We start from the raw sequence: 24674 nt of genomic DNA on the forward strand, positions 1-24674 counted from the left end.
GCCATTCTCCTGCCTCAGCCTCCCGAGTAGCTGGGACCACAGGCGCCCGCCACTTCGCCCGGCTAGTTTTTTGTATTTTTTAGTAGAGACGGGGTTTCACCGTGTCAGCCAGGATGGTCTCGATCTCCTGACCTCGTGATCCGCCCGTCTCGGCCTCCCAAAGTGCTGGGATTACAGGCTTGAGCCACCGCGCCCGGCCTGGGCTAATTTTTTGTAATTTTTTTTTTAGTAGAGATGGGGTTTCACCATGTTAGCCAGGATGGTCTCGATCTCCTGACCTCGTGATCCACCCGCCTCCGCCTCCCAAAGTGCTGGGAATACAGGCGTGAGCCAATGCGCCCAGCCTAGATAGATAGATTTTTTAGAGACAAGGTCTCACGCTGTTGCCCAGGTTGGAGTGCAGTGGTAGGATCATGGCTCGCTGCAGCCTCGTCCTCTTGGGCTCAAGCAATCCTCCTGCTTCAGCCTCCCAGGTAGCTGGGACTACAGGTGTGCACCAGTGTGCTCAGCTAATTTTGTTTTAAATTTCTTGTAGAGACAGGGTCCCACTATGTTATCCAGGCTGATCTCGAACTCCTGGGCTCAAGTGGTCCTCCCACCTTAGTCTCCCAAAGTACTGGGATTATGGGTGTGAGCTACCACACCTGGCCTTGCCATTTCTTTATGTCTTCTTTTATATCCCTAAGTGATGTTATATAGCTTTGGTTTACCTTTGTCTTATTCATTTCTAATTATATCCTTCATAATTAGTTTATATTTTTTGGCTGTCATTGTGACTAGAATATCTTTTTAAAAATTATATGTCATGTCTTGTAAGCATTCAATACAAGAATGCTAGGCCGGGCGAGGTGGCTCAAGCCTGTAATCCCAGCACTTTGGGAGGCCGAGACGGGCGGATCACGAGTTCAGGAGATCCAGACCATCCTGGCTAACACGGTGAAACCCCGTCTCTACTTTAAAAATACAAAAAACTAGCCGGGCGAGGTGGCGGGCGCCTGTAGTCTCAGCTACTCGGGAGGCTGAGGCAGGAGAATGGCGTGAACCTGGGAGGCGGAGCTTGCAGTGAGCTGAGATCCGGCCACTGCACTCCAGCCCGGGCGACAGAGCGAGACTCCGCCTCAAAAAAAAAAAAAAAAAGAATGCTACTGAAGAGTATTTTTGTCTTCCACATAACTTTATTCTACTAGGATTTTTGGCGGGGAAAGGTGTCCTAGTCCATTTTGTGTGCTATAACTGAATACCATAGACTAGGTGACTTATAAAGAATAGAGATTTATTTAGCTCATGGTTCTAGAGGCTGGGAAGTCCTAGAACATGGTACTAGCCTCTTGTAAGGGGCTTCCTGCTGTGTTGTGACATGATGGGAGGCATCACATGGTAAGACAGAGCAACTGTGCAAGCTCTGTGTAAATATATAATTACATGTCTCAAATAATTTTTTGTTCAAATCTTCTAATACTGATAACACTCCATACCCACTGGCCTAAATTAGTAATGGCAATAATGGGCATTTTTGTTTTATGTGTGTGTGTATTCTGTTCTGTAACCCTTTTTTTTTTTTTTTTTTGAGACGGAGTCTCGCTGTGTCACCCAGGCTGGAGTGCAGTGGCGCGATCTCGGCTCACTGCAAGCTCCGCCTCCCGGGTTTATGCCATTCTCCTGCCTCAGCCTCCGAGTAGCTGGGACTACAGGCGCCCGCCACCACGCCCGGCTAGTTTTTTGTATTTTTAGTAGAGACGGGGTTTCACCATGTTAGCCAGGATGGTCTCGATCTCCTGACCTCGTGATCCACCCGCCTCGGCCTCCCAAAGTGCTGGGATTACAGGGTTGAGCCACCGCGCCCGGCCTCTGTAACCCTTTTATAGCTCAATACATGAAGATGTTTTCCACAATAAGTATTAGTTTCTAATATCAATTTTATTGGCCTTGTATTATTCCACAGTATGTGTGTCACTATATCACCTAGAGAGGAGGGAGTATCCCCTCTTTGTCATTTACTCAGGGGGCCACAGGAGACTATTGAGGATGGTGTCTTCCACTGTTGAAGGAGAGTTGAACTAGGAGTGAGGTATATTTTCTGGTCCCAGCTGGCTCTCTCATTCATTCATTTTCTACACAAATAGTTATCAGGTACTAGGTACCTAGGTACTGGTACGCAGTGGGAGTAGAAAGTCCAATAAGACAGGCCGGGCGTGGTGGCTCAAGCCTGTAATCCCAGCACTTTGGGAGGCCGAGACGGGTGGATCACGAGGTCAGGAGATGGAGACCATCCTGGCTAACACAGTGAAACCCCGTCTCTACTAAAAAATACAAAAAACTAGCCGGGCGAGGTGGCGGGCGCCTGTAGTCCCAGCTACTCGGGAGGCTGAGGCAGGAGAATGGCGCAAACCCGGGAGGCGGAGCTTGCAGTGAGCTGAGATCTGGCCACTGCACTCCAGCCTGGGCGACAGCGCGAGACTCCCTCTCAAAAAAAAAAAAAAGAAAGTCCAATAAGACATAGTTCCTATTAGCTATGTATCCTTGGGTAAGTGACTTAAGTTTTCTGAACTTCAGTGTTTCTGTTTGTAAGATGAAGATACTAATAAGAACACCATCCCTATATACTTCCTAGGTTGATGTGTGGATTAAATGAGATGTCAGAGAATCTTCAGGTATTGTTGCTAGGAGGGACCATGGCAAACCTCACTTGCCAGATGAAGAGTAACAGAGAAGGGAAATGACTTGCCCGAGGTCACATAGTGAGTTCCTGACATAGCAGGGTCTCACCCTTGGGTCTTCAGACTCTCACCCATCTAGAGGATCAGTTTGGAGCTCCAGGAATTCAAGCTTTGGGACCTTAATTGCCTAAGGCCATCCATGTCAGCCAAGAAGCTAAAAGGGCCAAACCCAGAAGCACTATACCCTTCCCTCCTCCTGTCCCCAGCACCAGCCTGGAGCTGGGCAGTCCTGGGAGGGACTCGTTGATTGATCCGTGTATCTCCTCCCACAGCAGGGTGCCTCTCCTCTGCACCTCGCTGTGATGCACAACTTCCCTGCCTTGGTCCAGCTCCTCATCAACTCTGACAGTGACTTGAATGCCATGGACAATGTAAGTGGCTACAGAGACCTTCCGGGCCCCAGGGAGCTTCTGGAAACCCTCCCAGGCTTGGCCATGATCTATAACATTGCAGTGAATATCTTTTTACATTCAACCTTTTCCTTTCATTGCTTTTTTTCCTTAGGGAAAATTCCCAGGGCAGGGGTGACTGAGGCAGCCTTATGTGAAAAGAGGCCTCTGGGCTGGGCGCGGTGGCTCATGCCTGTAATCCCAGCACTTTGGAAGGCCAAGATGGGCGGATCACAAGTTCAGGAGATCGAGACCATCCTGGCTAACACAGTGAAACCCCATCTCTACTAAAAAAAATACAAAAAATTAGCCAGGCATGGTGGTGGGCGCCTGTAGTCCCAGCTACTCTGGAGGCTGAGGCAGGAGAATGGCGTGAACCTGGGAGGTGGAGCTTGCAGTGAGCTGAGATAAAGCCACTGCACTCCAGCCTGGGCGACAGGGCAAGACTCCGTCTCAAAAAAAAAAAAAAAAAATTAAGAGGCCTCTGAGTCCTGAAGCTGTGATCAGTAAAGAACCCTTTTAAATCCTGTCCCCACAACCTAACCACCAACCACATAATTCTCAGTACCAGCAAAGGCATGGCTTACAGAGCCACTGGGAGTCGAAAGCAGTTTGGCAGAATATATCATATACCTTTAAATGATATGTGTGAGCACTGCTGGGAACTGAGCCTTGAAAAACATATTAAAAGCTCATGCACAGAGATATTCACTGCAGTATTATTTATCAGTCTTCACTTTGAAAATGGCCTCAATATTTAATAATAGGGAAGTGGTTAGGTAAATTATGGCACAGACACAAATAGGCTATTATGGAGTTATCAAAAATTGTGTTTATCAGAGTTTATAGTACACAAAAAGTATCATGTTGGGGTAAAAAAAAAATGTAAAATGTACATATAGGATGATCTCATGTATGTAAAACCAATAAACTGAAAACATTCTGCATTAAAGAAAAGACTAGAAGAAATATACTAGGATGATTGTGGGGGTTGACTTAGGGTGGCGGGCCACCGCATGTGCTTTTCACTTACCTGTTCCCTTGGCTTCTCCCCTAGAGGCAGCAGACGCCCCTTCACCTGGCTGCAGAGCACGCCTGGCAGGACATAGCAGAGATGCTCCTCATTGCTGGGGTTGACTTAAACCTGAGAGATAAGGTACCTCTGCTTCCAACCCACCTCGCCTCAGGCTTTCATGGCTCCCCCTTTGCCAGAGACCCTGCTACGAATGCCCCCTCCCTCCTCCCTCTCAGGGTGTTCAAGGACTGCCATCCCTTCTATACCAGCTCAAATGCAACCTCCTCCAGGAAGCCTTCCTGACCACCTTCCCCTCTCTTTACTAAGGTCCCTCAGCCTTGGCCCACCCCTCTCTGGTATAGGCCTGTGAAATGATTGCTTTCTCCTTTATGGCCCCCATCAGACTGTGACCTCCTGAGTCACTTGGTAGGGTTGGGGAGTAGAAGTACTGCCCACAGTACTGTCCAACAACCCCCACATGTGGGACCGGTTTTGGGGAAGCTTCCCAGCTCATTGTGACAGCTATTTCCGCAAGTGCTAGTTGTCTCAGCAGAGCCGAAGATTTGGTATGAGGCTGGGAGGTCACAGGTGTATTGGGAGAGGGGCACCTGCACATGTGACTTGGTGAGGCCAGCCTGAGATGGTGTGGGGTAGAGCTGGGGGCCAGGATCAGATCCTGAAGCTGGACCTAGGAGGGGGCTCCCTGCTTTGAGCTAGGCACCAGGGCAGCTGGCCAGATGGGAAGGGGAGCTTCCCTTCTCACTGCAGGTCTGTGGAGGTAACCATCTGGGAGGCCTGGAGAACAGGAGGCCCGACGGGAGGTGGGCAAAAGTGACATGATAAACCCAAGCCCTCAGGCCGGGCGCGGTGGCTCACGCCTGTAATCCCAGCACTTTGGGAGGCGGAGGCGGGCGGATCATGATGTCAGGAGATCGAGACCATCCTGGCTAACACGGTGAAACCCTGTCTCCACTAAAAATACAAAGAAATTAGCTGGCTGTGGTGGGGCGCCTGTAGTCCCAGCTACTCGGGAGGCTGAGGCAGGAGAATGGTGTAAACCCAGGAGGTGGAGCTTGCCGTGAGCCGAGATCCTGCCACTGCACTCCAGCCCAGGCGACACAGCAAGACTCCGTATCAAAAAAACAAAACAAAACAAAAAAACAAAACAAAAAAAACCACCAAGCCACCATCTCTGGGCTCTGGTTTCTTCATCTGAAAAGTGGGTGGGAACCCCTATTTCACAGGGGATGTTGAAGAGTTAATGAGGGCTGAGTTTCATAAGCTCTAAAGCTTCCTGATTTCTAAAGAAACATAAGAGATGGTCATTGGAATTATATATTGCTATTGCTTTATTCTATCTGTGACTTTTCCATATCCCCATCATGCCCAGAAAACCAGAAAACCTTTCTGCTCTCAGTGTAGACTGCTGGAAAGCACTTCTTGTGGGCAGGAGGGTTTGTGCTCAGTGCTAGAGGCCCTTTTGTATCCCTTCTGTAGAAACTCTGGCTTCTCTTCTTGCCTCTTAATTGCAGCAGGGAAAAACCGCCCTGGCAGTGGCCGCCCGCAGCAACCATGTCAGCCTGGTGGACATGATCATAAAAGCTGATCGTTTCTACAGATGGGAGAAGGTACGGAGGCCTCACGCTTGATCTTGCCTTATTGGAAAGGGAGTGATTTTGGCTCCAGATGGAGCTGGCTTTGAATTCCAGCCCTGACCAATTCTGGGTCCCTCAGGCTCCAAGTGGGTGATAATCACCACCTTGTATGCTACCACAGTTGTTTGTGAGGATCTGGTGATGGGCAAGTGTCCACACATGCTGAAACAAGGCAGACTGAGGTCCATGCCAGCGTGGAGATACTGCTGGACACCGCTGTAGCGTCCAGCTGACGAATGCATGCATGCATGAATGCATATGGACATGTGTGAAAAAGAGATGGCAGGTGGTTCCATCTCATGCCATCTCCAGGTGATTGAACTGCTGCTTGGGATGTTATGCTCAGGCAACTTTCTGAGCCAGAAGTAAGTGTGCTGGGATTGATTAGCAATGTCTCCTGTGGACTTGGGACAGAGGAGTGGCAGAATGTTGCTATTCCAGTTAGCAAATGGAGGTAGGGAGTTTTCTGGTGTCCTTGGGGGTTGTTTTTATATACAGAAAATAATTTTGCATTTACTTCAGTTTTCAAAGTTAATACAGATGGTCCCTAATTACAATGGTTCAGCTTATGACTTTTCTACTTTATGATGGCACAAAAGCAATACACATTAAGTAGAAACCGTACTTTCAGTACCCGTATAGCCATGCTGTTTTTCACTTCAATATAATATTCAATAAATGACATGAGATATTCAACACTTTATTACAAAATTGGCTTTGTGTTAGATGATTCGCTCCACTATAAGCTCATGTAAGTGTACTGAGCACATGTAAGGTAGGCCAAGCTAAACTATGATGATCTGTAGGTTAGGTAGATTAAATGCATTTTCAACTTTTATGAGAGAGATATATATATATTTTATTATTTATTTATTTATTTATTTTTTGAGACAGAGTCTCACTCTGTCACCCAGGCTGGAGTGCAGTGGTGCGATCTCTGCTCGCTGTAACCTCCGCCTCCTGGGTTCAAGCGACTCTCCTGCCTCAGCCTCCCAAGTAGCTGGGACTACAGGCACGTGCCACCATGCCCGGCTAATTTTTTTTGTATTTTTGGTAGAGACGGGGTTTCACTATGTTGGCCAGGATGGTCTCGATCTCCTGACCTCGTGATCCGCCCGTCTCGGCCTCCCAAAGTGCTGGGCTTACAGGTGTGAGCCACTGCGCCTGGCCAATTTATGATATTTTTATCAAGACATAACCCCATCATAAGTTGAGGGGCATCTGTATTGAATCTGCTAAATTACACATTTAAAAACCTAGTTTTTCCTTAAACTTTAAAATTCATTTGATAAATCTTATTATTCTATTTATACAACAAGTAAATTTTTCCAGTCAGTTTCAGGGAAATCTTTTGAGTAATATTGGGTCCTGTGTTTAAACTCAGTCAAACTACCTTAAACATTGAAACTGAATAAATAGGCCGGGCGCGGTGGCTCAAGCCTGTAATCCCAGCACTTTGGGAGGCCGAGACGGGCGGATCACGAGGTCAGGAGATCGAGACCATCCTGGCTAACATGGTGAAACCCCGTCTCTATTAAGAAATACAAAAAACTAGCCGGGCGAGGTGGCGGGCGTCTGTAGTCCCAGCTACTCGGGAGGCTGAGGCCGGAGAATGGCGTGAACCCGGGAGGCGGAGCTTGCAGTGAGCTGAGATCTGGCCACTGCACTCCAGCCCGGGCGACAGAGCGAGACTCCGTCTCAAAAAAAAAAAAAAAAAGAAACTGAATAAATAAACTTAACATAACAGATTTTCTTTTTAAGCACTTCACATGCTTCTTAAATTCTTAAACTATCCTAATAAGACCATTAACTAAAACTAGAAATAATCTCAAATATCTTAAACATTCCAATGTGGTTTACAAACTTAGTAAACTGTTATCCCTTTTAAATAAAAATCACTGTTTCAAAATCAATTGGTAGATAAATTTCAGTAGGAATCATAAGATGTTCTCCCACTGATATGCTAGATTCCCTTAAATATTACGACCCCTTTACATACAACAGATTATTCCTAAATATAATCCCAAAATGTGAATACTGAGGGTTGGACTAACTGATTCATCTCTGTGCTGAGTACTAAGCCACTTCAGGCTTTACAGGTCCTCACCACTAAGGCAGTGGCTGCATGTCAGAATCACAAATCCCCCCTGGACCCCCAGGCCAATGCAGGTAGACTCTCTGAGGTGGGGGCCACACATCAGTGGTTCTTAAAGTTCCCAGATGGTCTCAGTGTGCAGATAGGGCTGAAAACACTGCCCCAGGGGACCAGTTTTTAATACCCCAGGTGAGAACCAAGCTTCACCTCACAGTGATTGCCAGAGACTGTTGACCATGACGTAAGCTTTGGAATTGCAGACACTAGGGTGATTTTTTTCACCCTGAACTTAACAACCAGAACTCTGCATCCATTCCCTTTAGAGGGCCTTAGGCTTCTGTGGGCTTCATGTATGCTAAGATAGAATTCTTTTGTAACCTCTAATTTCATTGCCTGCTTTGCTAGAAAGGATTTTGTAATCCTACCCTTTACTGCCTATTGTGATTCAGCAAATCTGATACCTGCCCTGCCTGGTTTTGGCCAAAGCTTCGGAGTACTTCTGCCGACACCCATGCTCTAAGAACACAGGAAAGAGCAGGTGACCGGAGAAATTTGGAAAGGCTCCCCGGAAGTGGCACATGGGTGGTCTTTTGACTATGACAATAAGGTTGAGGGGCAGGAAGGTGAGCAGAGGAATTCCGGGTGGAAGAACAGTGGGAGCAACTTGGGTTCCAGAGGTCAACGCAAGGCATGGAGTGAGAAACCAGAAGAGAGGACGTTAAGCCCCTGGCCTTGCTGACTCCAGCTCCCAGGCTCCCCAGCAGAGATGGTAGGAGGGTCATAGGGGCCTTGGCTCAGCATTGTCCCTGTCCGGGATCATGAGGGAGAGCTTCTGCACTTTTGGAATCTGCCCCACAGGACCACCTTTCATGCAGGGACCTCAGTGACCCCTCTGGGAAGAGCTTGTCCTTTAAGCAGGACCATCGGCAGGAAACACAGCAGCTCCGTTCTGTGTTGTGGCGGCTGGCCTCCAGGCATCTGCAGCCCCGTGAGTGGAAGAAGCTGGCATATTCCTGGGATTTCACGGAGGCGCATGTCTACGCCATCGAGCAACAGTGGACAGGTAGCACCTTGCCTCTCCTCCCTCCAAGCAACCAGTGGGCGGAGGGGTGGGGCACCTGAAATGTGTTCAGTTTTCTGGGCTTCAGGGGAAAGAGCCTGTGCAACCCACAGCCTGGTCCCAACACACCTGGTGCTCTGTCCCTCCTCCAGGCCTCCGCACAGGGTACACACTCTGCCTCTCCCTCCCCATTGATTGTGAATTTCACATTCTTCACCAATCAGCCCAAACCGATACCCACTGTTTACACCTAAACTAAAACCATTCTTGGTAAAAAGAAGAGGGCCTGCTGTTGTCACTATTATTCAACATCTATATGGAAATTTTGGCCCTGGCACTAAGGTATGAAAAGGAAATAGAAATAAGGAGTGTAAATATGGTAAAGGAAGAGAGAGACTTATTAATTTCAGATGGAATATTTAATATACATAGGACGCCCAGAGGAATCAACTAAAAAAAATCTTAGAATTAATCAAATAATTCAAGGAAATGGCTAAATATAGAAAATATACTAACACCACAGAACTCCTATGAACCATTGTTAAATGGGCAAAAATTATATATAGAGAATCTTTTAAAAGAGACTCCATTTACAATGGTGTGTGCGTTTCATCTGGAAAACCTAAAAGACAAATACAGATGACACATATGAATAAAACAATAATGGTTCAACTCTAAAAGATGATTTGTGTAAACGGAATGACATTCTGTATTTGTGGCAAGAAAAAGTATCATACAGATATCAGTTTTCCCCAATTAGATTAAAAATTGGATCTAATTTTAATCAAAATAGGAGGTTTTTGAAACTTGATTGAAGTATTCTACAATTTGAAAGAATAAACAGGGATGTAAAAGTGAACATTCTGGGGGAAAACAATAAAGGGGATCTAACTCAAGCAGACTCAGCCTTTTATAAAGCCAAATTAAAATTACATAAAGAGATACCTGGATCAGGCATGGTGGCTCACGCCTATAATCCCAGCACTCTGGGAGGCCTAGGTGGGGGATCACCTAAAGTTAGGAGTTCGAGACCAGCCTGGCCAAAATGGAGAAGTCCCGTCTCTACTAAAAATACAAAAATTAGCCGGGCATGGTAGTGGGCTCCTGTAATCCCAGCTACTCGAGAGGCTGAGGCGTGAGAATCGCTTGAACCCGGGAGGCAGAGTTTGCAGTGAGCTGAGATCACACCACTACACTCCAGCCTGAGGGATAGAGTGAGACACTGTCTCCCAAAGAAAAAAAAAGAGAGATTCCTGACACAAAAATATGCAAATTGATCAGTGGAATAGAGCAGAGTTCAAAAGTAAACGCTGCTGCAGATAAGAACTTTCATATATGATAAAGAAGCACTTGTACATTACAGTGGTGGGGGCAGAGATATTTAACAAATGGTGTTGAGACCGTTGGGTCAAGTGGAAGTGCCACCACACCAAGGGCAGCACTGTGAGGACATGCCTGCTGAGGGCCCCAAGAGGGACATGGAAGGTCAGAGGGGCAAATGGAGTGACCTGGACCTGATGGGTGTGGCCCAGCATCTATCTGTTTCCCCAGCACAGGAGAGCCAGCTGAATCACAGCCAGCCGAATAGCATGTTAACCCCATGCCATGTGGGCAATTCTTTTCCAAACATAGTTGTATGTTGGAACCACCTAGGAAACTTTAAAACCATTAAATGCCTAGACTGTACCCAGACCCAGGTACATGAGAATCTCTGGGGGTGACATGGGCCCTAGGTGTTTCCAAGGAGCAGCTGAGTCTCAGAACCACCAATGCAGGGGAAAGAGCATGGCCAGCTCCGTCTCTGACTAAGCTGTATTCTCATCTGTAAATCAGGACCACTATCATGCAAGACACAGATTATTTTGAGCAGCCAGAGAGGTGAAGTGTACAGTTTGTGCATCATGGTACTACAACGATGAATGTCAATTCTTTCTCCATTCAGAGTGACACCAACAGAGTGTATAGTGGGTGTTCAGGAGAAGGCCTGGGGCTGGGGAGGTTCTAGAGACCAAGACACAAACCCTTCCCCCTCCATCTGAGAGGCTGCTCCTCCACTCCCCTTACCCATCTCCAGGCTGAGCTTGGCTGGAGCATGGAGAAGGGCCTTGGAGGCTTTTGGCCTCTTTCCCACCTGGGCATGTTCAGGAGGCAGTGCAGGGTGGCATAGACAGGCGTTCTGGTCAAGTGGCCCCATTGGCTCTTTCTCCCTCTCTCCTCCCTCACTGTCCTCAGGCACCAGGAGCTATCAGGAGCACGGCCACCGAATGCTGCTCATTTGGCTGCATGGCGTGTCCACGGCTGGTGAGAACCCCAGCAAAGCACTGTTCGAGGGCCTTGTGACCATTGGCAGGAGGGACCTGGCTGGTAAGAGCGTACTCTGCGGGGTTTCTTCTCAGGAGCTGGGTGGCCCCCACTGGAATGCAGCAGGGCCCTCCAAGGGCTGCTCAGACAAGAATGCTGTGATGCTGGCTCTGGGCCTTCCAGATTCCTACCCCTAGCCCTGCCCCCTTTTCCCTTGGGCAAACAACAGTGCCTTCTGGCCCTGGTGTTGGCCCAAACTGAACCCTATGACCTTCACAGCCCCGGGGCCAGTGATGCTGTCCAGAATCTCTTGCTTACCAGCCTTCTATATACCTTGATATTTTTTTTCCATTTTGGAATCAGCCACCTTCGGACTTCTTTTTCACAAACATTAAGACATAGGAGCCAAAACTGACTTAATATGAGTCGAACCAGTTAAATCAGGTCAAATAAACCTTCTGAGGTCATCACAACTTATTTCAGTATGCCAATTTCAAAAGCCTGATTTGGGATTCAGAGTGTTCTGTGGAATCATCAGACAAGCAAGATAGAAGGTTCTAGTACTAACCCCTCGTTAAAAACAAAATCAGCTCATGATGAAAAGCCTTAAACGCTGTGATACCCACTGACGTGGTACATGATGGGGCAACCACAGAATGGGGCACTAGGCCGTCACTGACAGTTGTGAAGGCTCCATTAGTTATGAGACAACGAAGAAAACCAATCCTGACATATTTCTAGCGTATTGCTGAGGGAAATATTTCTAGCATATTATTGAGGGAAAAAAGGAAAGGACCCCCCGCCCCCCCCCTAGCTGCTATAGGCCAGGTGGAAAAGCTGAGAGTCATTTCAGGGTAGAGGGATTAGGGACGCTACCTTTCTTTCCCCAAAATGTTCTTAAATATAGTTGTTGCATCTTCTTTTAACACAAACTCTGGCAGGCAATTAAAACATAAAACCAGTCCTGTGAGGCAGAGCTTAGGCAACAGAGGAAGTAAGATTCTTGTTTTTAACAGAAAACATCAGGAAGAAAGCAAACGCAGCCCCAAGTGCCCCCAGGAGGTGCACAGCCATGTAACGGGGGGGCCAGACCTTCAGGCACGTGGGACCTCAGCGTGTGGAGCCACCTGAAGAGAAGATGACCATCATTTAAGGGCTTTTTAAAAAATCACTGTTAATGGACCTCCAACTGATTCTACTGAAATGCAGAGTCATGCAGAGCCCAGCAGGCAAATGTTTGTACAATGATCTTTTTCATGAGGATGGGTCCAAGGGCCTGTTTCGGGTTTTGTGGGTAATCCCGTCCCACAGGTATGGTCCTTTGGAGCTCTTGGAGTTCTTGGCACACTTTCTTCTTCTTCTTCTTCTTCCTTTTTCTTTTTTCTTTTGAGACAGAGTCTCACTCTGTCGCCAGGCTGGAGTGCTGTGGTGCGATCTTGGCTTACTGCAACCCCCGCCTCCCAGGTTCACGCCATTCTTCTGCCTTAGCCTCCCGAGTAGCTGGGACTACAGGCGCCCGCCACCACACCCGGCTAATTTTTTTAGTAAAGGCGGGGTTTCACCGTGTTAGCCAGGATGGTCTCGATCTCCTGACCCTCGTGATCTTCCCCAGGGATGGGGCGTTCCATCTTCTGCCCTGTCCGGGAGAGTAGCTGCTTGCCACCTGAGGCTGTCGTGCACCTGAAATGTTGGCTAGAGGGACTGAGAAGCTGAAATTTCTTATTTCTCATTATTTGAAATTGTAGGCACCCATGGCAAGTGGCATCCATGGTGCTTGGCTTTGAGGTGCCAGGCAAGCACAGCTTGTTGTGGGGCTCGGCTACACCAGCAGGGGGATGTGTTTCTGGAGAAATGTGGCTCTGGAAGCTTCACGGTTTCCTAGAATGTGGAAAATATATCTGCGCAGGATAGAAATCCTGCCCAGAGGCTGTTTCTGTCTCATTTGAGCTCTTTCATGTGGCAGAGCTGGCTGTGGCCAGTGTAGGAGCCTACGTTTGAGAAAAGCGTACCTCAAAGTTCCGCATTGAGCCTGAGACTGGAAAGGAGATAGAATAAAACAGCTGACAGGGGCTTTGGCGGTCACACATGCCTGATGGGGTGCACAGGGCCACTATCTCTGAAAGGTAATTTGGCATTATCCATCCACAATATACTTTTATCCATTGGTCCAGCAATCCTAGTCCTAGGAATTTGTCCTACATATAAACCTGTATGCATACAAAATGACAGACATACAAGGTTATTACTTTGAAAAAGCAAAAGATTGGAAACAAACCAAGTGACTGGCTACACGGGACTGGTGAAATAGAATATGTTCCATCCACACAATGGAATTTTGTTCAGCAGTAAAAGGATGAGGATGCTTTCCAAGTGTTGTTATGGAAAGAGCTCCAGGATAAATTAAATGGAAAAAAAAAAAAAACCAAGATACAGGTACATTAAACAGAAGGAAATTGGTTCAGAGGATATCTGCACTATTTGTCAAGAGATGCTTTTAGAGAAAAAGCTTCCTTTTCTCTCTTCATCTTTTGCAGGTGATGTAGTTTTTTCTTTGGATTCCTTTTTTTTTTTTTGAAGCATAGTTTCGCTTGGCCGGGCGCCGTGGCTCATGCCTGTAATCCCAGCATTTTGGGAAGGCAGGTGGATCATGAGGTCAGGAGATTGAGACCATCCTGGCTAACATGGTGAAACCCCGTCTCTACTAAAAATACAAAAAATTAGCTGGGCGTGGTGGTGGGCACCTGTAGTTCCAGCTATTTGGGAGGCTGAGGCAGGAGAGTGGCGTGAACCCAGGAGGCAGAGCTTGCAGTGAGCCGAGATCGTGCCACTGTACTCCAGCCTGGGTGACAAAGTGAGACCCTGTCTCAAAAAAAAAAAAAAGAAACAGAATTTTGCTCTTGTTGCCCTGTCTGGAGTGTAGTGGCTTGATCTTGGCTCACTGCAACCTCCGTCTCTTGGATTCAAGCAATTCAACTGCCTCAGCCTCTGGAGTAGCTAGGATTACAGGCACGTGCCATCATGCCTGGCTAATTTTTGTATTTTTAGTAGACGGATTTCACCACATTGGTGAGGCTGGTCTCGAACTCCTGACCTCAGGTGACCCATCTGCCTTGGCCTCCCAAAGTGCTAGGATTACAGGCATGAGCCATAGAGCCTGGCCATCTTTGGATTCTTGAAACTTAAGAAAAATTCTTTTTTTTTTTTTTTTTTTTTGGAGACGGAGCCTCACTCTGTCACCCAGGCTGGAGTGCAGTGGCCAGATCTTAGCTCACTGCAAACTCTGCCTCCCGGGTTTACGCCATTCTCCTGCCTCAGCCTCCCGAGTAGCTGGGACTACAGGCGCCTGCCACCTCGCCCGGCTAATTTTTTGTATTTTTTAGTAGATACGGGGTTTCACCGTGTTAGCCAGGATGGTCTCGATCTCCTGACCTCGTGATCCGCCCGTCTCGGCCTCCCAAAGTGCTGGGATTACAGGCTTGAGCCACCGCGCCCGGCCCAAGAAAAATTCTAAAACATATTTGTGATCTATTACCTTATGAGACATGATAGGGAAAAAAATAGACAACTTTACGTACCACTAATTTATATTTAATCAGCATTCTTTTGTTTCCTAACATATATGTTGTGAGCTAAATATATGCTCTTACTCTAAATCTTTCTGAGCTACACTTTAAGGGTGAAAATTGTGTTGTTTTTTTTTTTGAGACGGAGTCTTGCTCTGTCGCCCAGGCTGGAGTGCAGTGGCCGGATCTCGGCTCACTGCAAGCTCCGCCTCCCGGGTCTACGCCATTCTCCTGCCTCAGCCTCCCGAGTAGCTGGGACTGCAGGCGCCCGCCACCTTGCCCGGCTAGTTTTTTGTATTTTTTTAGCAGAGACGGGGTTTCACCGTGTTAGCCAGGATGGTCTCGATCTCCTGGCCTCGTGATCCGCCCGTCTCGGCCTCCCAAAGTGCTGGGATTACAGGCTTGAACCACCGCGCCCGGCCTTTGTTTTGTTTTTTGAGACAGAGTCTTGGTCTCTCACCCAGGCAGGAGTACAACGGCGAGATCTCAGCTCACCGCAACCTCCGCCTCCTGGGTTGAAACGATTCTTGTGCCTCAGCCTCCCGAGTAGCTGGGATTTACAGGCGCGTGCCATGACACCCAGCTAATTTTCGTATTTTTAGTAGAGATGGGGTTTCACCATGTTGGCCAGGCTGGAAAATTAAAACATAATTTCACAATTATTCCTCTTCCACCTTAAGTAACAAGAGTAGAATAATTTCTGTGTTTTTATCTTATTCACATAAATAAATGCCATGGCTTACCACAGTTACAATGTGTTTTCTGAAAGTAAAGATTTTTTTACCTTGAAATTACAAAAATTATTTTCAGTTTTCCAAAATTCGATCTTTAAACCAAAATAATTCAATTTTCATGGATGCGATGCACAAGTGTTGAGAGTCTCATATTCATACTTTCCTTCACAGCACTATAAAGTTGGTCTTGGAAAATTTGGACAGCCATTTGCCATTGTGATTTTTATTCATTTTTCTCCTGATTATTTGACAAAACTTGTATCCACATTGTAGTTGTTTGTGTGTCTGCTTCTATTGCATATTGTAAAATTATTAACTACTTCCCAAAATAGTATTTCTCTCAGCAGATATTTCTTTGGTACTACAGGACTGAAATCATTTCTCTGGATGAATTTTATACAATGAATTTTGTAATTTTTTTCTGAGACAAAAAAGTTCTTAAATACAATAAAATTGAAATGTTGAAATATATCTCTCAAATCCAGTACTCATTTCTTTTCTTTGGGAAATACAGGGCGAAATTCCAGGTCAGACAAGCTGTCACAGATTGGTGCTATGTAAGCACAACGGCTCAACTCACTGCCAGTGAATACTTCCTGAGTGGATTTTGTGCCAGGTGGTCTGCCAGGAGTGGGTACAGAGATGAGAGCCCACAGTTCCCTCCTTTTCCCCAAGCTTATGGTGTAGTGGGGGAGAAGGGCTTGCACACCAATAACTGAAATAGGGTGCAGTCCCCGCTGCAATGGATGGGTGCAAACAACCATGGGACTTCTTCCTGGAGGAAGGATGAAAGGACGGGGATGAAGCTCACAGAGGAGACGGAAGTGGGGAAAGGGCAGTCCAAGCCAAGAGCACAGCCTGAGCAATGGCCCACAGGTGTGGAGAGGGACCCCCCTCGGGGCGTGGCGTGGTGTGGCTGCAGCACAGGATGCGTGGAAGGAGGGGGAGCTGTGACCTGAGGGGTGGGAGGGGGAGGGGTGCAGATGCGTTGGAAATTGTTCCCCACCCCATCACCAAAAATTAGATGTCTCATAAAGTGGAAACTGAACAGAATAGACTCCACCTTTGGAAAACACACATCTGCTTGTCCTTTCAGAGTCTACTTTCCCTTGCTAATTGTGACTCTCCTTGTTTCTAAAATGTATATTTAAATCACTTTTCCAATGTGTATTTACTTACAGTTACTCCCCTCCCTTTTCCTTTTTTTTTTTTTTTTTTGAGACAGAGTCTTACTCTGTCACCAGGCTGGAGTGCAGTGGCGCAATCTTGGCTCACTGCAAGCTCCGATTCCCAGGTTCAAGCAATTCTCCTGCCTCAGCCTGCCACCAAGTAGCTGGGATTACAGGCATGGGCCACCATGCCCAGCTAATTTTTTTTGTATTTTTAGTAGAGATGGGGTTTCACCATGTTAGCCAGGATGGTCTCGATCTCCTGACCTCGTGATCTGCCCACCTCGGCCTTCCGAAGTGCTGGGATTATAGGCGTGAGCCACTGCACCTGGCCCCTTTTCAAGATATATACTGTACTTAAAACTATTCACATATAGTAAGCAGGTTTATATACTTAAAGTGCAAAGCCTTTCTCCTGTGGATCCCAAGGTAACTTCTAGAAGTGGGTGCAGGCCCTGGATCACATCATGTATCAAAATGAACCCATAAAATGCACAGGTTAAGAACTGAGGTGGAGTCCCTGGCTCTTAGTGGAGGTTGCGCCCCTCATCTCTTCCCGTGTGCAGAGTTTCAGTAAATGGTTATAGTCCTACTTCAGAGTTTCTGAAACTGTGGTCTGATTTCCACAACAGAGGTCCTTAGTGTTCATGCACTGGCAAGTGACAAGATCAGACCTGCGTGTGGACCACACAGAAGCTGGGTGGGGGTGGGAGGAGATGGCTGGTGGAGCCAGTGAGGACTGCAGTAGTCTGGGCAAGAGATGCCAAAGCCTGGCCTGTAGTGAGGAATGCTGAAGTCTGGAGGCAAGTTGCTAGATCTCTGAGAGTCAGGGGATGTGGGTGTAGTAGATGTGGAAATGCACTGCCTGGACCCCCTTCTTCCAGGAAGGCCTTTCCATCCAGCTGCGGGAGTGCACTGGGCAGACGGCCTCCAGCTGTCAGTCCTTCAGTGTCCGCCTCAGCTGCAGAGAGCTGCCCCACCGAACGCCCTGCCTTCCCCAGGGCAGCTGCCTCTGGGAACTGAGCATAGAGACCCAGCCATTTTAGTTCTCCATGAAAATATTCCAGTGGGCACTTCAAGCTCCTGTGTGCCCTACCGAGTTGGCGGATACTTGATCAGGCCTGCATCACAGTTCAATTTCGCTGTCTGCCCAATCCATCTTCCTTTCACAGATTTTTTTTGTTTTGTTTTGTTGTGAAGATTGAGTCTCACTCTATTGCTTAGGCTGGAGTGCAGTGGCACCATCTCAGCTCACTGTAACCTCCGCCTCTCTGGTTCAAGTGATTCTCCGGCTTCAGCCTCCCGAGTAACTGGGGTTACAGGCACATGCCGCCAGGTCTGTCAATTTTTTTTGTATTTTTAGTAGAGACTGGGTTTTTCTATGTTGGCCTGGCTGGTCTTGAACTCCCGACCTCAGGTGATCCAACCTCCTTGGTCTCCCAAAGTGCTGGGATTACAGGTGTGAGCCACCACACCAGGCCACAGATGTTGATCCTTAATAAACATCTTGCACGCCAAATTTCATCTCCACATCCACTTCAGCCTGAGACATGGGGGTGGAGGAGTGAGTGGGGGTGGAGGGTCTAAGATGGCTGCGTTCCTAACTGGGGATTCCAAGGAACAGTGATGCCAGGACCTAAGATAATAGGGCTAGACTACCAGCTTTAGCCTGGTAGTCTGTCGAAGGCTGGGATGCCTGTCAAAGGCTGGCCTGATAGGCCTGAGTACGCATTCAAGACCAGTACTCAAAATTGATCAGGGCTGGCAATGACAACTTGCAGTCATCAGGGTGCAGAGCTGGGGAGTAGTTAAAGCTGTCAGACGGCTCTAGTAGCCTCAGATGCTACTAGTTAAAATGTCAAGCTTCACCCTTATGGTTTACCAAGTGTTTCCATAACTCACGACTGTTGTCAAGCCACAGATAGAGAAGACACTGTGGCCCCTTTGTGGAAAGATCACTGGTTTTAGGGATGGTCAGACTCAAGTTGGCATCCCAGCTCCACCCCTTACTGCTTGACCCTGAGCAAGTCTCTTGACCTCTCCCAGTCTCCAGGTCCTCACCTGTAAAGTCAGGATAATCAGGGCTGTACTGGGGATGAAGTCTAAGAGGGTATGGCCAACCCAATATTCCGAAACCTGGCACATAAAGGGAAAGAAGCGCTGATGCTTATTTTTCTGTCTAAATTGTACCTCAGCGAAACCAAGCAGTTGATGAGGGCAAGTTTTTGGTTTTTTTAAATTGGTAATTTCCAGTTAATAAATGCAGAAGGAAAGATAAAAATTAGTATTATTACTGTTCTGCAACCCCTAATGGAATGATGCATCTGTGCAATGGTCAGCAGTGGCAGCTAAGCCAGCAGGAGACTTTCTCAGGACTGGATCAGGCTGATGATGCCTGAACACACCCAGCAATCATAACAACTTAGACACAACCAGATGTGATGTGCCTCCTGAGATGAGGCAAGAGAAACACACAGCCCCACCTATGCAGTGTTCTTGCCAAAAAGATCGAGCTTGACCTGATCAAGCCTCTTGATGTAACTACCAGTTTACAGGAAATACCAGGGACAGAGAAACAAGTGGAAGGACACCATGAGGCTGCAGCTGGAAAATCTGGACTGTGGGGCAACTACAGGGCAAATGAACCTGCTTCTTCACTGAATATATGGCAAGAAAAAAATAGAGGGAGGAGGAGCTTCCAGTTGAAAAGGAATCTAAGAGACACTTCAATCAAATACAAAGTGTGGACTATATATGAAACCCGATTAGAACAAGTCACCTAAAAAAAAAAATTATGGAATAATTGTGAGTGAGAACATTCACTGGATTATTAGACAATATAGTGAAGGAATTATTGGTAAATAATTGAAGGAATTATCGGTAAATTTTTAAGTGTGATAATGGTATTAAGGCTGTATTTTAAAGGTACACATAGAAATACTTACAGATGAAATGATACAGCACCAGAAATGGCTTTAAAATAATTTAGCGATAGCAGCATGTGTGGAAGAAATGCGGGTAAGTTAAAAGATGAACAAGGCTGGGCACGGCAGTTCACGCCTGTAATTCCAGCACTTTGGGAGGCTGAGGCGGGCGGATCACCTGAGGTCGGGAGTTCGAGACCAGCCTGACCAACATGGAGAAACCCTGACTCTACTAAAAATACAAAATTAGCCCGGGTGGTGGTGCATGCCTGTAATCCCAGCTACTCGGGAGGCTGAGGCAGGAGAATGACATGAACTCAGGAGGTGGAGGTTGTGGTGAGTTGAGATCACGCCATTGCACTCCAGCCTAGGCAACAAGAGCGAAACTCCGTCACAAAAAAAAAAAAAAAAAAAAAGAGACATAAGCAAGACTGAGAGTTGATAATTTTTGAAGCTGGGTGATGGGGACATCATTTATTATGCCATTTTCTCTACTTTATGTGGGTTTAAACATTTCCACTCAGGGGAAAGAATGAAGACAAGAAAGGTACCTGGCACACAGTAGATCAATAAACGATAGCTTAGGGTTATTTTATGATGTGCAAACTGTACTTCTGGGAGATTAAGTAACTTACCCAAAGTCACACAGAATTGACAACCATGACCTACTTCTCAGAAAGTCCTAAGCCTGTGTAGCCCAGTTGGGCAGCAACAATAATCACAAAAGCGACTCAGTGAAACTGAATTTTTATTCCAAATGACTGTAATATCTAGAAAGGCAGTAGCTAACACTCAAAACAATTTGCTTAAGTGTAAATTAAAAGCAGTTGATTTGCAGGAAAGCAAACAGTGGGGTAGTGGCCATGGCACTCTGATCATGGTTATATCCAAGAAAGCATAAAATAACCAATGTCCCAATATGCAATCTGGATGTGCAGCATTTACAGCAAACAACACAAAAAGAAAGAAAGAAGAATGGAAAAGAAAAGAAGGAAAAAAACACCACAAAGTTCCAAACCTCAGAAGTTAACATTCATTTAAGAACACAGTGGTGAAGACTTTTGGTAGCAAAATTTGCATGGTTCTTAAAATGGGAATCTTCGAAAATACTTCTTCAAATTCAAAAGCTAAGAAAACCAAGAGGGAACACTTGCTCAGGCTTAGTGGAGCTGCTGCCTGTCACGAAGATGACCATCAGTCCTACTTCCCAGACACAGTGAGAACCGGTGAGCCTGACGAACCTGAAGGAAAAGGCCGGCTGGCGGGCGCTGATGCCACTGACCATACGAGAACACACCGGGTCAACTCATCATTGACAGCGAGACACACACTACTGCTCCTCCTGGTTGATGCCGAGGCTGCCTTTCTGTACCTCAAGCTCCTCGGCACTGACCATTGATGGGTCAATGGCTGCGTATTTGGTTCCATGGAATTGTAGCAAATGTATCTGTTGAAATGCAGAATCATGATTTTATTTTATTTTTTGAGCTGGACAGTCACTCTTGTCGCCCAGGCTAGAGTGCAGTGGTACTATCTTGCTCACTCCAACCTCTGCCTCCCGGGTTCACCCAATTCTCCTGCCTCAGCCTCCTGAGTAGTTGGGATTACAGGTGCCTGCCACCACGCCCAGCTAATTTTTGTATTTTTAGTAGAGACAGGGTTTCACCATGTTGGCCAGGCTGGTTTCAAACTCCTGATCTCAGGTGATCCATCTGTCTCGGCCTCCCAAAGAGATGGGATTACAGGTGTGAGCCACCGCACCCTGCCAGAATCATTTTAAATAGCTGCACTACAGAGTAAAATGTATACTGCCCTCTATAAAAAGTTTGGTAGGAAAACATCACCATAGTAGACAAATGTCTTACACTTCTAAAATTTACAGACGAATACATACTAAATAGAGAAAAGTCAAAGAATTTTTTGAAACTACATTTGGGATCTTTGTTCCTCACTCCCTGAGCAGTCTCCCTGAGTCCCTGCAGAGTCTCCTGAGACATCTTAGATGGTGCATGCTCATGAGACGTTTACCCTTCCCTTCCGCTGAGTTAGGTCCTTCCAATCTTCTGCTACTGTGACTAGTGCTGCTATGATGAATATCTCCGGGCACCAAGTTTTCCTGTTTAGGATCCTGTCTTTAGGACCCTGTCTTCTATAAGGGGATGACAGGATCAAGGAATATGACTGGTTTTTTAAGGCTCTTGATTCTTCTTGCCAAATTGCCAGGGCATTCACCCTTCACTGCTATTCTATTATCCATTTAGTTAGAGTATGAAGGGATGGTGTTTGTTAGTGCTTTCTTTTTTTTTTTTTTTGAGATGGAGTCTTGCTCTGTCGCCCGGGCTGGAATGCAATGGTGTCATCTCGGCTCACTATAACCTCTGCCTCCAGGGTTCAAGAGATTCTTCTGCCTCAGCCTCCTGAGTAGCTGGGACTACAGGTGCACGCCACCATGTCCAGTTAATTTTTTTGTATTTTTAGTAGAGACAGGGTTTCACTATATTAGCCAGTCTGGTCTTGAACTCCTGACCTTGTGATCTGCCCACCTCAGCCTCCCAAAGTGCTGAGATTACAGGCATGAGCCACTGCGCTTGGCAGGGTTTTCTTTTAGTGCATTAAAATTAGATCAAGAAGTCACTTCACAGGACTCAGATTGACCCCATTTAGGTCGGATGTCTTGCTCTGACGGAATTCACTATGTCCAGAGGGCAAGGTCACATCATACCAATGGTAACCTCAGTGTGTGAATGCAGGCCTGCTGTCCTTAGAAAAGGGATCTCTAATACACCTGTTCACATTATCCTACAAATTATAAATGTAAACCACTTTTATCAAGTCAATGCCTCATTCCTACAAGGAATTCTGTAGTTCCCTGATTCCCTTACTAGTCCATTAAAAAAAAAGGCTTTATGTTGCAAACGTATGTTGGGCTCAGAGTGCTCTGGGTTTCAAGCTAGGCCTTACCTGTACATAAAGATTCACCTCTGCACTTCTGCACAGGTATGGGAAATTGCCTCCTGTTTTCAGGTGAGCTCTTCGGGCATTAGGATACAGCTTGTACATTTCTTCTTTAGCTTCAGTTGAAAGTGCACTCTGATCAAACACCTTTAAAAAAACATAAAGCTTCAGCACCATAGGAAAGGTAAAACACACACACACATACACAAAGCTGTAATCGATTGGTATTTTTTTTTTTTTTTTTTTTTGAGACGGAGTCTCGCGCTGTGTCACCCAGGCTGGAGTGCAGTGGCGCGATCTCGGCTCACTGCAAGCTCCGCCTCCCAGGTTCACGCCATTCTCCTGCCTCAGCCTCCGAGTAGCTGGGACTACAGGCGCCCGCCACCACGCCCGGCTAGTTTTTTGTATTTTTAGTAGAGACGGGGTTTCACCATGTTAGCCAGGATGGTCTCGATCTCCTGACCTCGTGATCCACCCGCCTCGGCCTCCCAAAGTGCTGGGATTACAGGCTTGAGCCACCGCGCCCGGCCTCGATTGGTATTTTAATATGTTCTTTTCACACTATGGAAATGCTACCCTAAGTATTCCTTTCATATGAAGAGACAATTCTGAACCCCTAGCAGCCTGAACTACCTCCACTGCTGATCCCTGGTGACTTCTAAGTCCAACCTAGGACAATAGCTACAGATTTTGCTGCAGAGCATCTCCTGCATTCTTTTGGTGGGGGGAAGTTCTTTTTTTTTTTTTTTTTTTTTGAGATGGAGTCTTGCTCTGTCGCCCAGGCTGGAGTGCAGTGGTACCATCTTGACTCACTGCAACCTCCACCTCCTGGGTTCAAGCGATTTTCCTGCCTCAGCCTCCTGAGTAGCTGGGATTACAGGCATGTGCCACCATACCTGGCTAATTTTTGTATTTTTAGTAGAGACGGGGTTTCACCATGTTGGCCAGGCTGGTCTTGAACTCCTGACCGCAGGTGATCTGCCCGCCTCAGCCTCCCAAAATGCTGGGATTACAAATGTGAGTCACCGTGCTCGGCTGGGGTGGGGGGAAATTCTACCATGAACTTCCTTTTTCCTCAAATATAGCTAAGTAGATTAACAGAATAATAGAGAACAATCATTGCAAATGCCAATAAATTTCAAAAAGATCATGAGGCCCCCAAAGAACTTTTTACTTTTATCATTAACTTAAAGCAACAACCTAAGTCATTTAGGCTCAGTGAAAAAAATTCCAAAAAAATGTAAAGAGTATAAGCTACTCTTTCTTGGGGAAGCCAGTTTGCAGCATATGATTCTAGACATTTTTCAATACCCATACACATTTATGTTTTTACATGCAACAAAATTTTTCAAAAAGTAAAAGAAGCAAAAAGTATTGTACACTAAATATACCATACTAAATCTGTATGTTTAAGTACATCTCCAACTAAAACTTATAGGCCGTTTTCAGTGACCATGAACCCAGGGGGTGAGCACAGCTTTGAAAGAAGAGCAAGCAGAACAAATGTCCTGTGAGGACCATTGAAAAGCTTGTTCTATGTTATGGTAAATGTTAGAATGCAGCGATTATGGCAGAGGATAAGAAGTTGTTTACACGCTAATAACGGATAATTTCCTGACAAAAACCGATTATTAAAAATACCATATTTGGCTGGGTGCAGTGGCTCATGCCTGTAATCCCAGCACTTTGGGAGGCTGAGGTGGGCAGATCATGAGGTCAGGAGATTGAGACTATCCTGGCTAACATGGTGAAACCCCGTCTCTACTAAAAATACAAAAAATTAGCTGGACGTGGTGGCGGGCGCCTGTAGTCCCAGCTACTTGGGAGGCTGAAGCAGGAGAATGGCATGAACCCGGGAGGCAGAGCTTGCAGTGAGCTGAGATCACGCCATTGCACTCCAGCCTGGGCAACTGAGCGAGACTTCATCTCAAAAACAAAAAAACAAAAACCATATTATTTGAATTTAGGAACAAATCCATTTATAAGGCAAAATAATCATATATTTTTTTTTCAGTAAGTTGAAACCATAGTGAGATACCAATTCACATCCATTAGGATGAGTACCAACCAAAAAACCAGAAATAAATGTCCAGGATA

At 46.5% G+C, this 24674-nt stretch overlaps 2 protein-coding genes across 4 annotated transcripts in view; one reads left to right on the forward strand and one right to left on the reverse strand.

The window, feature by feature from the left end:
• ANKDD1A (ankyrin repeat and death domain containing 1A) overlaps positions 1-15783 on the forward strand; it is a 45030-nt gene extending 29247 nt beyond the window's left edge. The window contains exons 10-15 of the mRNA XM_025390413.1: positions 2990-3088; positions 4164-4262; positions 5654-5749; positions 8730-8934; positions 11164-11295; positions 15260-15783. Coding sequence (XP_025246198.1) covers positions 2990-3088; positions 4164-4262; positions 5654-5749; positions 8730-8934; positions 11164-11295; positions 15260-15345 — 717 coding nt within the window. The 3' untranslated portion in view covers positions 15346-15783. The remainder of the gene's footprint in view (positions 1-2989; positions 3089-4163; positions 4263-5653; positions 5750-8729; positions 8935-11163; positions 11296-15259) is intronic.
• Positions 15784-20353: 4570 nt separating this feature from the next.
• Positions 20354-24674, reverse strand: part of SPG21 (SPG21, maspardin) — a 29099-nt gene continuing 24778 nt past the window's right edge. Inside the window, exons 8-9 of one of the 3 annotated variants that reach the window (XM_025390132.1) lie at positions 22584-22724; positions 20354-21069 (exon numbers count right to left, since the gene is read on the reverse strand). In XM_025390132.1, the coding sequence (XP_025245917.1) occupies positions 20953-21069; positions 22584-22724 (258 nt within the window). In that variant the 3' untranslated portion in view covers positions 20354-20952. The remainder of the gene's footprint in view (positions 21070-22583; positions 22725-24674) is intronic. The other 2 variants (XM_025390133.1, XM_025390134.1) reach the window with 2 other exon arrangements.

Source organism: Theropithecus gelada, chromosome 7a, assembly GCF_003255815.1.
Source record: "Theropithecus gelada isolate Dixy chromosome 7a, Tgel_1.0, whole genome shotgun sequence".
Classification (NCBI taxonomy): domain Eukaryota; kingdom Metazoa; phylum Chordata; class Mammalia; order Primates; family Cercopithecidae; genus Theropithecus; species Theropithecus gelada.